The sequence below is a fragment of the Phyllostomus hastatus genome, unplaced genomic scaffold (assembly GCF_019186645.2).
Source record: "Phyllostomus hastatus isolate PE091 unplaced genomic scaffold, TTU_PhHast_1.1 phas_contig_38, whole genome shotgun sequence".
NCBI classification, from domain to species: domain Eukaryota; kingdom Metazoa; phylum Chordata; class Mammalia; order Chiroptera; family Phyllostomidae; genus Phyllostomus; species Phyllostomus hastatus.
In genome coordinates, this window is record NW_025333869.1 from 26,630,462 (window position 1) to 26,647,120 (window position 16,659).

General features: G+C 53.9%; 1 protein-coding gene across 2 annotated transcripts in view; it reads right to left on the bottom strand.

Annotated features, from left to right (window-relative positions):
* Positions 1–453: 453 nt before the first annotated feature.
* COL13A1 (collagen type XIII alpha 1 chain) overlaps positions 454–16,659 on the bottom strand; it is a 145,683-nt gene continuing 129,477 nt past the window's right edge. For both annotated transcript variants that reach the window (XM_045841982.1, XM_045841983.1), the window contains exons 33-38: positions 13,053–13,106; positions 12,450–12,503; positions 11,277–11,312; positions 6,282–6,368; positions 2,298–2,336; positions 454–832 (exon numbers count right to left, since the gene is read on the bottom strand). In XM_045841982.1, coding sequence (XP_045697938.1) covers positions 830–832; positions 2,298–2,336; positions 6,282–6,368; positions 11,277–11,312; positions 12,450–12,503; positions 13,053–13,106 — 273 coding nt within the window. In that variant the 3' untranslated portion in view covers positions 454–829. The remainder of the gene's footprint in view (positions 833–2,297; positions 2,337–6,281; positions 6,369–11,276; positions 11,313–12,449; positions 12,504–13,052; positions 13,107–16,659) is intronic.

Here is a 16,659-nt window from a genome sequence, read left to right on the forward strand (position 1 = left end):
ATTAGGCAAACCCTCCAACTGCGAGCTGTAAGTGGGCCTGGCCGAGGACAGCACTGACAGCTGACGTGGTGGCTGAAGCTCAAAGGAAGAATCCCAAAACACCACCAAGAACAAACGTAGTAGCAAGTGGCCCTCTGTAAGTATGGGGGCTGCAGGGGGCGGAGGGGGGGTGTCCAGCACAGCTGAACCCTAAGTGCTCAAATGACACCGTAATGAACCTGAAACATAGCACAGGAGAGATAGCTTAACAGAGTCCCCTCCCGCCTTCTGTTGGACTTCACATTTCAAAACATTGCTCTCTACTTCTGAGAAGCCTGCTTCTGGGACGTCCCGCTTTCACGAGAAATGATGTGTTCAATTTAATGATTAATCAAGATCATGAACGTCTATGTTTCATTTGTTTTTTAATAATGAAAATCCATAAGAGTTTAAAATATTCTTAGACACAGCTGGTTTGGTAAACACCACAGGCCTTCATGTTTTTGAGGATTCACACCGCAAAAGCCAGTACCTTAGTGCTGGCTGGCTCCCTTTGGCACCAGAAGACAATAATTTATTCAATTCAATACTTAATAAGTGTGCACAAATATCATGCAAACATATGACCACAGCAGAAACAGAAAGTGTACTAGAGTCGCAGACTTATACCAAACATCTTGTAAACGAAAGAGGAGAGGTTGGTATTTTCTGTACAAAATATGCAGGTTTTTACTTTTTTAATAATCTGTAAGACGCATCAGACTTCTGGCATTTTCAAAAAGTAAAAACTGTATAAAAATAAATATTCTATGTACAAACACACACACAGGCCAATCCCAAGTTAGAGGCATCACTGCAAAACAAAAACAAACACAAAACAACATAGAGTTAGTGTCAGTGGGTCTCTGGGTGTTTATTTCCCTCGTGTGAAAGGAGGCAGATCTTGTCCTGGGTTGAATGGGAATTCAGGGGGGGCAACTGGGGTGGAAGACCCTGGGAAAGACAGTCTGCACCCTGAGGGTGGGAAACCACTTTCACCTTCCAGTCACTCCCTTCTTGGCCACCAGAGGGCACTCTCTGTCTATGCTGCCTTTGGACACCAGGCAGTTGAATTATTGAGCATCCGACTGAACCAATAGACACATGAGGCTGTCTAGTTGCTTCTCCAAAACCTTGTAGCTCTAGAGAGTGGCTGTTCTTCCCCTGCAAAGTGCTATTACTGAGTTCTATCAGTTGTGGAACTCTATTCCCTAATCATCAGCAGCAATCTTGAAGAAGAAAATCTTGTTCTTAGGGGGTAAGGGGTGTCATTTCACACACCTCTCTGTGGAGCTTTAACTAGGTCTGGGGGAACTCGCCGGAGGACGAGGCATGGCCAGAGGGGCGGATGCTTGGGGAGGCATCTGCCTTGGGTGCTGAGCATTCCTTTCTCTGGAGAGGGGCACTTCAGGTGCCCGGGCGAGTAGCTGCTCTGCAGAGAGCCTGGGGTCCTGGTGGTTTCACTGCTTTCCCCCAGTCCTATGAACTGACGAGGCTCTGGGCCTCTAGTGCAGAGGAGTGCGTTCATCCGTTGTGGGCATGCCTCTGCTGCCAGTGGGGCAGGACCGGCTTAGCTGAGCGCGGACTCTGGTCAGGCTGGGGACCCTGTGCTTTGGGGGCTGTGGCCGAATGGGGTGGTCGTGTGCAAGGGTACAGTCCTTGGGGTCAGAGGGCTTTGACAATGACAAATACCATGGCAAGTGTGAATAAACGGAAATTAGTTGTTGGAAATTCGGGGCTGGAGGTCTCATGTGTGGAAGCAGGACGCTCCAGCAGCGCACATTCGGGGCGGGGGGGGTGTGGGCAGGCCTGTCTCTGTGGGGCGATAGAAGCCATGTGGGTCTATAGTTTAAGGATTTTAGATTTCTTACATCTGAATGAATGTCATCATATGGCTTACATGACCTCGGATGGACACTATGAGAATAACTGGTGATGACTAATTTTAAAACAAGGTCTAAAGCTCCTTGGAGGAAAGGTACTGTATATGTTAACCACACAAAGCCTACAGTGTCATCTGTGTGGCTATGTGAAAATTACATACACTGGGTTTGCTGATGCCTTAAAAAGCATTTTTACATGTTCTGCAAGTGTGTGCCATGTGTGGGATGTTGAATGGGCAACATGCCTTGGGGATCGTGCCTGTTTCGACCCATGTCTTGCTACCTCATCTGCAGAAAGGCCCAGGATGGAAATCGTGCATGCCTGTCACACTGTTGAGAACAGAACCCCAACTGCACCTGTGCCCTGAGGCACAGCACGCCGCTGGGAAGACTGACCTTGTTCCAGCAGCCCTGGACTGGTAAGCCGTCTTCGCCCTGCAGTGAGGGAGGAAAGCACAAGGCTCAGATTCGTCAGGATGACCCACCACGCAGGCAGGACAGGGCGACAAGGGCCACGAACACCGTGGCTTCTCATTAGGATGCGGCCCACCTGCCCTAGTCTGTTTCTTTTCTATTTCTCCCAGGTCAGGGCCTTGGGAGGACGCAGGAAGCAAGCCCATCTGCTTTCCCGTTAGCTTGGGTCACATGAAGTGACAGCACACAGCCTAGAGAGGCTGTCCTAGCCTCAGGGCAGCAGTGAGCCGAGGCCACGTGAGTACTGTGCAGAGGGCCGCCTGGTCTCTGCTCCAGCTGCACTGAGTGCTGTGTACTCATGGGCAAGTCACAGCACACCTGGCCACCTCTGTGTCCTCCTCTGCAAAACCTGGGGAGGGCGTGGATATACAAAACCACTGCTAAGGTGCACCCCAGTTCTCCCATTCTCTAATTTTTTTCTCTTCTTTAGCAGTAGAAGGAGGAGATCGAAGCAGTTCCCATTTGATGATCAATAAGAGGAAGCAGGGGGCACAAAGGGACATGGCCCTGAGGTGCCTTTGGCAATGTGACAGGGGCTTGCTGGGGATTTGGGAAGAAGATGCAGTGGCAGGATGGGAATTAACTCTGTGCCGCTGTCCACTTTGCTGTTGGCACCCACAGAGCCCATGCAGCCTCAGGATGTCCCATGTCCTCGGGACCCTGAGTCTTGCCTCTCTGGCGTGCCCCAGGGGAATTGAGGAGTCTCTGGGAGACAAGGTGGGAGGGGAAGGCTGAACCAGGGCCAAGGTCGGGTTCTCGGCCCACGTCTACTAGAATTGGAGCCCAGATTCTAGAATTCCAGGCTCCAGGGCAGAGGAAGAGATGGACACTGGGTTTCAGGGGGCCAGAGCAAGTAGTCAGCTCCAAGAAGGTGGGATGGGAGCCCTCTGGGGCCCAGAATGTTTCCATGCACCCGTGACAGGCACCTAACCCTCTCACCTGGCATCCGGCAGGTGGCCAGCCCCACAGAGAGGGCTGGAGAAGTCTGGTTATTTTGCACTAAAAATCATGATTAATAGCACCCCCGCCCCCATGCCCACAATCACAAAATGCAGGAGACGGGGAAAACAGCAACGAGAAGTAGAGGGAAGATAAGTGCACTTCCACAGCAAAATTAATGGACCGATGTCACACCAACGTGGGATGTTACTGGAGAATACACTAGTTTGCATTAAGGGTCAAGTATGCATGACCTTCATTGTCCCCCTGGGTGAGGGAGGGTCTGCAGGGAGAGGTGGTGCATTCCAGCTTCATGAAGACCTTATGCCCCCTCCCCAGCCCGCCATGGTGCACCATTTCACATGGGCTCTGGAAGGGAGAGGAGCCTCCGCTGGCCACAGTGGCATTCCCATCGGCACGTGGATGGTGGCAGGGGCGACAGAGGAGGACAGGGCAGGTGAGGATAATGCTGATGTGTGCGAGAGGAGCAGGGAGGCCAGGGCTGCTGCTGGCAGAACTCGAGGGGCTCAGATTGTGGAAGGGATGTGGCAGAGGGGACATGAGGCTCACGATGATTTCACCAAGGCGCACTGGAGGGATGGGGAACCACTCCGCTGGGAAAGGCACCAGTGCGGGCGGCAGGCGGGGGTTTCGGAAGCGGGGGACTGGAGGCACGCTACGCTGCCAGCTTGTTCTCTTCTCCTTTTGTTGTCCATCTGAAAAAGCCCCTGGAAATTCTTCTGAAGGGGCTCTATGGTCATCTTTTGGGGTCAAACAGCATATTTTTTAAAAATAGTGTTTTCTCTTCTGTTCAAAGATCATTCCCGTGTGAACCCAGGGTGGGGATGTGGGGCCTGGAACTCTCATCTAACTGTTGCTTGTATGAACATAGTTCCCTGAACTCCAGACCTCCCGGGGAAATTTAGGACAGGGAGCTTTTGAGCCCATTGCCTTGGAATGAAGTGGCGTCTTCTACTTCCTTTGCGGTAAGTTGAAAGGATCTCTGTGGAGGTCTCGCATGTCCCTGCCTAGACAGGGACTGGGCCAGGTGGGAACAGGCCTGCTGTCCTAGTCTGGGACGTGCTTGGGGGAGGGGTCCTAAGTGTCTCTCACCCTCCCTCCCTGCCTCCCCCGTCTCCTCTCTCCTCTTCCGTAAATGCATTCTCAGCCGAATGCATCCTGCTCTTCCAGACTTCTCAGGAGTGAGCCAGCTAAAGGCGAAAGAAAGGGAGACCCTAGGGAAGCTCTTATAATGTCTTTTGGGACTTAAGCAAAAAGGGCAAACCCTTTAGGGTCTAAAATCTCCAGTTCAGGCAGAATTACCAGGGCAGCAACCCCAGCCCCAGCCTGACAGAACGGCCAGGATGGCCTTCTTCTCTACCTTGGGTCTAGAACTTCTGTGTCCCCTGTGTTTATCAGAGTGCCCATCGGTCCTCCGCCAAATCATGAGATGCCGGAGCAGGCAGGGCTGTGGGGCTGACTAGGGCATCTGATTCACACGTGCCCGGTTCTCAGCCAGTGCTTTCCCAGCTAACTGCGATGTGTGAGGGGAGACAAGTCACAGTTCCTCAGCGCCTGTCCAGCGAATCCCCTTTCCTAGCTTTCTCTGTGGTGGCAGGTTGTCTAGAGGTACTTCTGAAAGGAGGATCAGGTGCAGCCAATGCTGGCCCCAGCTGGGCAGGGACGGCTCGCATTAAGGTGATGTGTTTTCTAAGCAGCTGCAGGAGAAAGCCAAGAAAACATCTGGCCAACTTTGCATGCAAGAGATAAGCGTGGTGGGAGCCCCTGAGGGCCAGCCAAGGCAGGTGACCCTGGCTGTCTGCAGAGGGAAGAGGCAGGAAGTGGAGACTGGATGGGTGGAGCAGGAGGCAGTGGAGGGTGGTCGGAGAGCACTCAGGCACAAGCCGCACACGTGGGGAAGCCCAGACTGGCCATGCAGGCAAGGAAGGGTGATGCCATACCAATGGGCACGGGGCATCCAGTCCGTCCAGCCCTGGTAACCCTGGCTCCCCTTTCTCTCCTTTAAAACCTCGGTGTCCCTGTTCACAAAACCAACCACGATGATTATTTAGGTCAAGGCTGGCCGGCTCCGACCATGGAGCAGAGCGGCCCCGTCCCAGCCCGGTCAGGATGCAGGACCTTTGAGGCATCTAGAGGTGGGGCCCTGCGCAGTTGTGTCCCATCTCCCAAATTCAGCCTTTACCCTTTCTTTGGCCTCTGGGAGAGTTTAGCTTTGAAACATGTACAGCCAGCCCCCTCTCCCTTGACAGCCCCCCTTGGAGTCAACGCAGATGAATTTCCATGTCAGTGCTTCATAATTTTCAGAACCTTCAAACGGACTGAGAAGGCACTTGAGAGGCCCAGAGGATGTGCCACGAAGCATTCCTTATTGGCTCGTCTGGGAAGGCTTCCTGGGGGATGTTTGTTTACTGATTTTGGTCTGCAAATTTTGGCTGGGGGCTAGTGGGCGTTGGAAAACTGTCTATTAAAAGCCTGCTTTCTGGCCTTGTTTTGCCCAGCTGGGGCAGAGGTGGCCCTCGGGGGACCCTGACCCGGGTGTCCTGCATCCTGACTGAGCGAGGGTGCCAACAGCTTGCACTGCTGGCTGCAGAGGTGGCCTCGAAACGAAGAAGGCAAACACACGGCTCACAAACGCTGCCCTGGCTTCCAGAGCCGTCCCGGAGCGAGGAGCCAAGACCTCCAGAATCCCTTTCCTCGGGGTCTCTCCACTTCCACACATCAATTGTTCTGCTTCAAAGGAAAGGGATTTAACCAGAATGACTTGCAGCTGTGGCTTTAAGGCAACACCAGCAGCAGGCGGCACTTCAGCGGCCAAGTGCCCGGAGAGGCTGGGTAGCATCCGAGCAGTCATTCGGTTCTCGTCTCAGTTCGTTTGCCTTCTTTGTTTCCAGCGTGCAAACCTCAAGGGAAAAACCAGAACGAGGCAAGTGGTAAATGAAAACATACCAACGGACAGGGGGCATCTAATCCAGGCGCTCCTTGGTCTCCCTTATCCCCTTTAGGCCCTCTAGAGCCTTTCTTCCCCCTCTCCCCCTGCAAATAATGGTTTAGTCCGAGAAAAAAAACAACATCAAAACTTTAGGATCACTCATGTGTGAAGGTTAGAGACAGAAAAATAGAGCAATTAAAGAGGGGAAAAATAGCTTCTTTCGATTAGGACAGTCTCTCTCCAGCAGGATTTGGGGTCGGCTCTCACTGCCGCCCCCCCAGGAACCCCGGGGGTTGGGCTGAGGTGGGCGGGGCAGGGCAGGGCAGGACAGGGTGCAGCGAGGCCTGGGAGCAGGGAGCTGCAGGGCTCCGAGGCAGGGCAGGTGGAGGGCACCGGTGCCAGTTTTGTTAACACTGAGCCCAGAGTGGGTCTGTGGTAAACGGACTCACTTCCTTTTACTTGAGGGTCCATTTTTGAGAGACTTCCGCTTGACAATTTTTGTTCCAATTGGTTTTCATCCCTTTGATGTTCTAGCAGGTGGCAAGGTGATTTTTGTTTAGAGCTCTAGGGTGTGTGTGTAACAATATGTATGAACATGTGCGCACACACAGTTGTGCATATGATATGTGCAAGAATGTGTGGGTACATGCTTGTGCGTGTGTGTGCACACATACATAAATGTGTGTGCTTGGGTGGGTGTGTATAAGAGAGAGCATGTTTGAGCATATACACATGTGTTCAAGTGCATGTCTGTACATGCGTGTCCAGGGCTCATGTGTGGCCCCAGTTCTCAGCCGGCTCCTTCCATTCCATGTGTCTCTGGTCTGTCTGGTCTGAAGCCACACACAGCTATTCATATATGGACAAGGTGTTTCAAGGAATTCACTTGTTTCTGAAAAGCTAGTCAACTTCATCTTTCTGAATTGAATGAACCCTGTTTTGCATGTGTCAAAGTTGCTGTCCGTGTAAAGACAGGCTGTGGGGAATTCTGTGCAATGAATCTGAGTTTGGATTTTCACAGGCTGGGATGCAGTATGAAGGGGCCAAGTGCACCCCTGGGGAGTCTTCCTGGGGACTCCTGCCCTCCGCTGCTGAAGGCCGATTGCCTGATGCTCCCCTGGCATTACTCCAGGGGCACGAGACCTCGGAGGCAGGCAGTCTGCTGATCACAGCAAAAGCTTAATGCCAAAGCAGTTTCTGCCTACATGAACTTCTCAGCAGCGTGACTTGGGGGAGTTACTTAACCTTTCTGAGCCTCAGTTTCTTCACTTGTAAAATGGGGATAATAACACTTGCCTCAAAACTTCGTTGTGAGGTCTTTGTGTTTATTGAGTGCTTAACATTGGCACATAGTATGTGCTCAGTATCGGATAGCTGCTTCAGACCGATAACAGCAATGTTTACTGTTTCTTTTTAGCTAGCATAAGGGTGCAGGCTGCCGCCAGAGGTATGGCCGTGCCGTGGCTGCTGTGTTCCCGTAGTGGGAGGCCAAGGGTTTGTTCAAGGGAGGCAAAGGGTAAGGGTGTTTTTGATGTTTCCCAGGATCTTTGGAAATTAATCAAATTTCTTAATTCCTGAGGTCCCTGTAATTGCCAATGCATTGTTCTGAGTTTTCTAAAATGCAAATGCCTACTTAGAAAATGATACGGGTTTAAGAGGAAACACACGCATGCCTGTCAGGCCTGGTGCATTGGCTCTGAGATGCTCCCACCGATGAGAGCATTGTGGCGCGGACATTCCTCAAATAGTGGGCCGGCAAAACCACTCGCCGCCTCGCTGTTGGGACGGGAAGCCCCACCAGGGTGGCCTTCCTCAGGAAGGTGGCCCCTCGTCCTCCCTGGGTCAGGCCAGGGTAACAGTGGGCGCAGTTTCCCGAGCTCAGAGGTGGGGAAAACTCCCGCAGACTGCGGCACTCCAGGTCCCAGGTGATCTGCCTGCGGGTGGCAGAGGGTCGGCCTGGTCCTGACTCTCAGGACAGGTAACTTGCATTGTGTGGCATCATATTCTAAGGGCACAGTAAATGGCTTTAAATTGGGTGCCCTCTGAATTGAGTGGCTTTACCTGCACCCTCCCTGCTCCCGGAGAGGCCCTGACGCAGAGAGAATTCTAGCCGGCACAGGGAAAGGGGCAGATAAAGTCAAGCTGCAGAAGTTTCTTTAAACCAAATAAATAAATGCATAAAAATTGGATTTAGAGGAAATAAATTGAAGCTGGGAGAGTGAAAGGGATAGGATGAGGGACATGGCATTGTTATAACATAGTGAACAACATAGGGGGAGAAATAAAGTTTGAAGAGGTAAAGGAAGGAAGAGGCAGGCCCAGGCCAGAAGAGATAGTGGGGGAAGGACTGGTAAGGAGGCAAGGGAACCTGGGGGGCAAGGCACTCATGTGTGTGCACAGGCATGTGCACGCGCACATACTAACACATGCACACACATGCACCCCCCCATGGCACTCCTCCAAGAGTGACATGCACTCAGACCTTTCAGTTGGCTGTGACTTGCGGGCAGCGCCACCTTAACACCAATTTTTTTGATGCCCAGAGTGCCAAATCCACACCCCTGTTTATCACCTGGATAGACTCTTTCATCAAAAGTGGCTCCTGGGCCAAATTCACATGGATAAGAAGTGTCCTTAGTGACAAGGACAGAACGTTCTTTTCGCTGGCTCGTGCGTCCCCTCAGAAAACTGCCTGTTTGGGGCTCCAAGCCTTTCCCCCCATAGCAAGGACGTTCCTCCTTCCGTGAGCAGGAAAGAGGCTACAAGACCGTCCTCTGGTGGGACACAGAGGAGCAGAGTTTTAAGATTGCGCCTTAGGCCACTGGTCAATGTAACTCCAGGCCCGTGGTGCCCCCGCTGGGGCCTCTCTGGCGGGCCCCGGCATGATGTGTGGTGAAGGTTGGGAGCTGCCCTGCAGGCAGCGCCCCCTCCCCCCAGTGGGGAGGGGGTTTCCAGCATCTTCAGCTTCACCATCACAAGCAACAGTGACACCTATAACCAGACTCTCATCTAAGCCCTCCCGGCCTCTCACCTGGACCAAAGTGTCAATATTCTGAGCTTCCAGGCACCAGAAAAAACATGCCCACGGCAAGGTGCTGACTCTTCCTGGACCTTTCTCTGTTTTGGAGGCTTTGTTTCCAAGCCCTCACATCTCCCCACAAAGTCCTAATAGGCCAGTGGTGTGGAGAGGTCTGAAGGAGGAGGTGAGGCATAGAGGAAACCCTTCCAGGACATTCTGGCTTCCTGTGAGTCAAGTCTCTTGGAAGGAGAGAATAAGCTCTTCCTTGGTTCGGAAACCTGCTCTGTGGAATAAGTCAGTTTGCTTCTTGGCCATACTCAAAAGAAGGTCAGTGCAACTTGACTGCTTTTGGGACTTTCCTGAGTGACATACTGGTAATTTATATATGAGGTGGGGGAAAGTGTGTAAAACCTTAGAAGAGGGGAGTGGAGAAGAACTATTTCCCCACTCAGTCCTGGGGCCATACTGGCTCGTTCATTGGCCTTAGTTCCTTCCCATCAGAGCCCCAGCCGCCCACATCCCCTCCATCTGTGACCAGGTCGCCTGCCTGCCCCACCTCCACCTCTAAAGCAACACATGCACCACTTGGGCTGGTTTTGCAGCCCTCAAATGGCTCAGTGCCTCAAGCCAACTGAAAATGTCTTACGAAATTAGTTTACAAAGTATTAACTGAATATAATAAAGAAAACCAGAACACTTTAGAAATAAATTAGAAAGGAGGTTAGTATGCCAACAGGAAGGTGGAATGATCAATTTTTTTAGTGGCCTGAATTCTTTGATGCCACAGGAATGGAAGTGGGCTTCCCAGCCTGCCCGAACAGGCTGGTGCGTTTCTGGAGGTGGGCTTGTTGATTCCAGTGGTTGCTAGACCTGGCCTCCCCATGGGCAGTCTGCTGTGGGCAGTACATGGGGCAGACTGAGGCTTCTGACCAGCTGCCAGAAAGAAGAACTTAGGGCTACAGATGTGCTCAGTAAATGCATCTCACTTAGAAGAGACTAGAATTGGTGCTGGGTGTAAGTGTACACATTCTGGCACTTTCTGCTCATGGACATGGCCATCAGTGTTCCGAGATCAGCTGGGAGATTTGGGTTCTAAAGCCCACCTGCTCTGCCTTTAGCTTGGTGCCAATCCAGTACCCTTCGTCATCATTCTGGGCCTGTTTCTCCCTCTGTTCTTCCACTCCATGTCTTCTGCCTCTAAGACTGCTGGATACATGACCCTCTAGAATGGGGGGGGGGGTGTGTGTGACACTCTGAGAATCACTGTGACTCAGCAGCAGCTGAGACCTTCTAGAAAGAAACCCATAGGCCATGTCTTGGTCAATGGAATGAGATGGCCCCTGCTGGGACCAAGTATGTCATGTGTCACATACATGGTGTGCGTCATACACCATGACGTGGCTGTGGGTGCAGTGGATATTTAATAACCGTGCCCTGGGGGAGATGGTAGAAACCGAGGGGATAGCAAGGGGCCTGGAAGGCACAGTCACCCCAGAGTCCCGCTGACTTCCCAAGAGAAGTGACAGCTGTGGCAGTGCTGGCCGCTTACAGTAGCAGTCTTCTCATTCTCGGACCTGGAACTCATTTTCTCTCGCGCCAGTGGCCTGGGATGCCTGGCAAAACTGAGTTTCAGAGGCTAGGACTAGGTAACGATGGCTTTCAAAGTATCATTTAGAGGCCCATGGTCAGGGCACCATAGACAGAGCCAGGCACATGACTCCCAGCTCTCACTGAATGGCAGTGCTAATCTGACGGCCACCATGGGATTCAGTCTCCCCTCGTCGGGCGGAAAAATACATGTTTCAATTTCAGAATCAGGCCCCAGGCTCCCTGCATGCCACAGATTAAGTCCCTCACTATAAAGCCTTTTAATTTGCAATGATTTATCAGGAAAAACTGTTTGCCGTGTTGGGTCAGGAATCCCCAGTTGGTCATTCCACCGCATCATGAAGACATTAGTAACCAGAGCCGAGTGTGCGGGGGTCAGACTCACCCGGTTTCCTTTGTCCCCGGGTGGTCCGTGCAAACCCTGCAGTAAATCAGAGAAATGGAAACACGTTAATGAGAATACACAGGATGGCTGTACAGCCCTTCCTTCCAGGCCCATAAAGTCCTTCCCCGATGCCTAATTTATCAAAGACAGAGCTAATTATCCCCATTTTACAGAAGAGGAAAAAAGGGGCTCAAGGAACTTAACCCAGGGACAAATCATGAATTATGGGCAAAGCCAAGAATGCAGCTCTGGTGTATTCGCTCTGCAGCCAGCATCCTGCCGTGGCCTCGAGACCACTCAAGCTGAGGGGTGCTGGGTGCTGAGGACACAGTCTGGGCAGAGAGCTTTCCTGGCAGAGGAGGGCTCTGCATGGCTCCTCGGCCAGGCTCTCACTAGAAAAATGGCTGCAAGGCTCCTCGGACCCTCGTTGTGAGGAGTACGCTGCTCTGCACGTCCTCTGCCAGGGGAAGGAGCAGAGGCCAAGGCCGGCGGAGACTGCCAGCTTAGCCAGAGCAAAGCCGCCCGGGCAGCCAAGCACGGAACCAGTGAACAGATATACAGCCTTCAAGTGGATGGCAAACAAAAGCCTGGTTCTCTTAGGCAATGGGGAAACCATCCCTCGGGAAAGCTTCCCCTCTCCTTCTTGCATGATAGTGATTTGGATTTGATTCTGCACGCCCCTCCCCCCGCCCCTTGAGGGCAGGGGCCATCTGTGAGACCCCGCCGCCTCGAACACAGAGGCTTGCGGTGGACGGGGCTCCTGATGCGTTTGCTACATCCCGTCAGATCATCTCCACGGCTGAGGACCAGGTTCCCGACAGGGACAGCTGAGCAGTGCCCAGCAGCATTCTAACTTCCTCGGTCACGGAAATGAGGATTCTTGTCCGGCTCTAGATTTTTGTTGTAGGCTCTGGGTATTTAAAAAAATTCTTAACTTATTGATTTGAGAGAGAGACAGACAGACAGACATCAATTTATTGTTCCACTTATTTATGTGTTCATTGGTTGATTCTTGTATGTGCCCTGGCTGGGGATTGAACCCACAACCGTGGCACATTGGGACGATGCTCTAACCGGCTGAGCCACTGGTCTGGGCTGGGTGTTCGGTTTTGACAGTGTTTCTGGTGGTGGCTAGGGGTGGGTGAAGAGAACTGCTGACCCCATGGAACTTACAGGAAGCCCAGCTGCTCCCGTTGGTCCTGTCACCCCGGGGTCGCCTTTGCTGCCCTGCAACAGGAGAAAGAAGCCCGTGAGCCCTTCTGGACATAGTAACAACCTTCCCTCCACTATGTTCTGTTTTCAACTTGAGACTCCTCTCCAGTTCCCTCCAGCAGCCCTCTAGGAAGCAAGGTCTGAGCGGAGGGTTGGGGCGACTGGTGTGGACCCTGTCCTGGGAGGTGGCTTGGAGGCCCCGCCCCCTCCCCCAGCACAGCCTGCTCCCCAAAGGCCTCTGGGGGAATGGGGGAGTATGCTGGGGGCACTGGCCAGCCAGAGGCAGAAGCAGGAGAGGAGAATGAGGGAGCAAACAGGCGTGAGTGCAGAGGCAGGGGAAAGAAAAAAGGGAGAGAAAGGGCTGTGATTTCTTCTTTGAAGCTCTAGGTGTCGCCCCTCAGAGCAACCGGCTGAGGCTGAGGGACAGCACTTGGCCCGCCTAGGAGGGATGGGTAAGGCTGAGGGACGGGACTGATGTGGGGGGGGCTGACGTGGGCCGCAGGTGGCAGGGGAGGACCTGAGGCTGAGGCGGGTCGCTCAGGCTCCCGGCTCCCCAACACTCACCCTCTCACCCTTTGGTCCCGCGGGGCCTGGAACTCCGATTGGTCCTGGAGTGCCCTGGGGAGGTGAAAGGAAGCAGAGGTGAGGGTCCGGATGCTGCGGGAGCCCTGGGAGCCCCGCCCGAGCCTGGAGAGCAGCAAGGTCCAGTGGCCAGTTTTCAGGGTTGGCGAGGCCAGGCGCGGTCAGGGCGGTCATCGCTGAGCTGTGTCCCTCAGCCGTGACTGGGCGGTTCGGGTTTGGGGGCCTCGGGGAGGGACGGCCTCCCCTGCCTCAGAGCCAGATTGGAGGAGGAAACCCTTTCACTCCACAACCAAGCTTGCCAAGGCTGAAAACGGTAGGGAAATAGTTGCTTAGTTTGCTCCCAGAAGCGCTTGGGAGGGAGTTGGCACCATCCCAGGGGTGGGGGCCAGCACCCCTCTGCCGTCACAGCTCCACATGCAGCGGGAGGGTCTTCATGCCACAGAGACCGATGCAGACGCACACACAGAGGCAGGCGTGGGAGGGTCATCAGCCAACGCCCCCCCCCACCCACCCCCACTGCGGCCAAGGCCTGGCCTTCAGCCTCTGGCCAGACTGGACTGTCTGTCTCCACTCCCAGGCCCAGTGGCACAGGGTGGGTTGGAGAGCGAATCAGCATTGCCTTGACGCCTGCTGGCACTGGCCTGGAAGGGAGGTGTGTCATCAGCCCTCCTCACTCAGGGTGGGGGAGGAGTGGGGTGGGGTAGGAGTTGGGGCAGCCGCAGGTACCGGGGCCGTGTTGCTCACTAGCTATGGTGTAATTAAACATCTTCCCCCAGTTCCCAATTGCAGCTCGGCTAGACGGAGTCTATATTTCAGAGCTTCCTATTGCTCTGCCTCAGTGCTTGTGTTCCTGCTCAGACCCGGTGCATGGCTGGGCCTGTGTAGGGTTCTGGGTGCTGTGAAAGGCAGGGCAGGAACAGGTAGGGAAGTGCTGATTTACTGTACATGGGAGGAAAAGAGCAGAAAGACACTCTCGGCGCTTCCTCTGCAGCTACGAGGGCAGAAGGGAAGTTGTGGGCACATGTGGCAGGAACACGTCACACATGAGAGGGGCCAGATGAGAGCAATGGTCCAGACCAGGACTCCAGAGTCCCTGGCCGGCGTCAGGCCCCGCCTTGCAGGCCCCTCACTCGGTGATACCACATCCGTTTCCTGGCCTCTCTGGGGTCAGTTTTCCCACCTGGGAAATGGGGGTGATAACACGTGTCTGGCCCTCGAGCTGCATTTGACGCCTAATAACTGTTAGTGTTGGTGGGGTGGGATTACTTTTCCCATAAGAATTTTCCTTTAAGACTATGGTATTAGTTTTATGAAAAACTAGATGCCCAGGTCCAAGGGGACAGAACATATGAACCTGCGCTGCTCCCCTCTGTCCTACACGAATAGAGTCTCGGTTTCTCTGACTCCGGCTGCAGATCACCTCCTGGCTCTGGCTGCACAGGTGCGAGGAGGATGGAGATGGAGGGACAGTGGTGGAGCAAAGCCATAATAATGCTCACCAGACAGTGTGCTCTCCACTGATGAGAGCCTGTGACTTCAGCTCACTACACACGTGGTGGGAGAGGCCCCGGTAGGCCTGCTGCTGTGGTGATGACATCTCCCTCTACCCTGAGTGCATGTCCCCGCCCCAAGTGAACCCTGTGAGTTCTCTCTTCTCCCAAGTGTCACCCTAGCCAGCTCATCGGAGCCTTGTCTTCTGGGCAGGGCAAGCGCCTGTGGCCTCAGAAGCGTCCTGCAAGGCAGAGCTGAGCTTCACTGGCAGGAAGGGGCCGGCACACACACAGCTCTGGTTACAGCTGCGTCCGGCCTCCCGGCCTGTGGTGGCCAGTCAGCCCACCACCGTGGGACGGGACAGTCTTCACCTGGGAGCGCCGCTGCCCTGAGGGCTTCATGGGTGTTCTGGGAGGAGGACTGGAAAGTGGAGAGGAGGGACTTTTTTTCTGATACTTCAGTTGTTTATCAAAAAAAAAAAAAAAAAAAAAAAAGGAGCCCAGGCCTGTATGGCTCAGTTGAGAGGCTGCCAGTTCAATTCCCTGTCGGGGCACGTGCCTGGGCTACAGGTTTGGTCCCCAGTCGGAGCACGTATGGCAGGCAACCAGTTGATATTTTTCTCTCACATCGGTGTTTCTCTCCCTCTCTTTCTCCCCCAATTCCCCTTTCTCTAAAAATGGAAAAAAATAAAAAATAGTAAAAAAAAGAAAGCAAGCAAGCCCAGGTGGTTTCTAGTCATGAGTAGGTGAGGTGTGTTTTCTGGAATCCAGAAAAACAAAGAAAGAGGGGACCAAGCACCCATCAGTTAGCTCTGCGTAACCCCCGTGTTGGGATGGATGAGCATGGTGGACAGGAAGGGAAAGGTGTGGCAGTGACGTGCCCACAGGACACCAGGCTGGACCGGCACGTGCGCCCCTAAATTTTGCGTCTGCCCTCACGCTCCATGCCGTCCCCACCCCATTCACACCAGACTGGTGGCTGTGCAGGACTGGGAAGCCCTCTGGGCAGACAGGAGGTGGACAGAGCTCACAGGATGACAACGACACCACGGCATGATGGGCACACACAGACACTGTTTGTTTGGTGGGGGTGTGTCCCGGCCCAGACCCCCAGGGCTGGGCGCCCTGCATGCATTAGGAAGAGTCTGTGCTGCTGGACAGGGACCCCCACTGCACACCCAGTGGTCTGGAAATTCAGGCTACAGGGCCCTGGGTGCGTACCACGAGCAGCGAAACTTAGACGAAGGCCAGCCATCTTTAGTCAAGAGGCCAGAACAAGCACGTCTGAGGCGAGCACCCGGGGTGCCTTTCTGGTGTCAGCAGTGGGTAGGGCATGACTCACTGGGAAGGCGAGGCCAGAGTGGGACAGACGAGAGGGATCACAGGCCGGGGGTGGGGTGGAGTGGGGCAAAGGGTAAGGGGGAAGACACTCACCGGTGGCCCAGGCCTGCCGTCCAAACCTGAAGCTCCCTGGACAAAGGGAACAGTTTGACCGAAAGAAGGGTAAGGGAGGCATGGGAGGGAGAAAAAGGGACCAAGGAGGGAAGAGGTGAGTGAAGCAGCGACTCTGGACAGACATAAACACTGGTCATCAAACAAAACGGGACAGGTGAGCTTGGGAGGACAGGCGGTGGCATTCACATGGAAACCAACAAAACATGGAGGCGCCCAGTGCAGTGTGGCCGGCTGCCCAGCAGGCAGGGTGGCAACCAGTGCGGAAGACGGTTTTAACCCTCCCTTCTTGCCCCTGTGCCCCTCTCCTTACATCCCCTCTCAGAAACCCCTCCCCAAAGGGCAGTAGCATGGCAGGCAAAGGGATATAGAAACGGAATTCGTGGGGGGGTTGGTGCCTGGAACCTGAGCTAGTGCATCCTTCCCAGGACCAGTCTCCCTGGGGAGAGACAAGCCTGCTTAGAGGGTGCAGACCTGGTGAGGGTGCCCTGTTGAGACTAGGCTGTGCTGGGCACCCTGAGAGGCTGGGCACTGAGTTATAGGACCCAGTTTTAAAACCTGGTGGATGCTTCTCCTTCAGCCAGGTGGGAGTTGGCCCTTAAGTGATAGCATTAATGATGGCTGACACTTCTCCAGACCTTCACAGT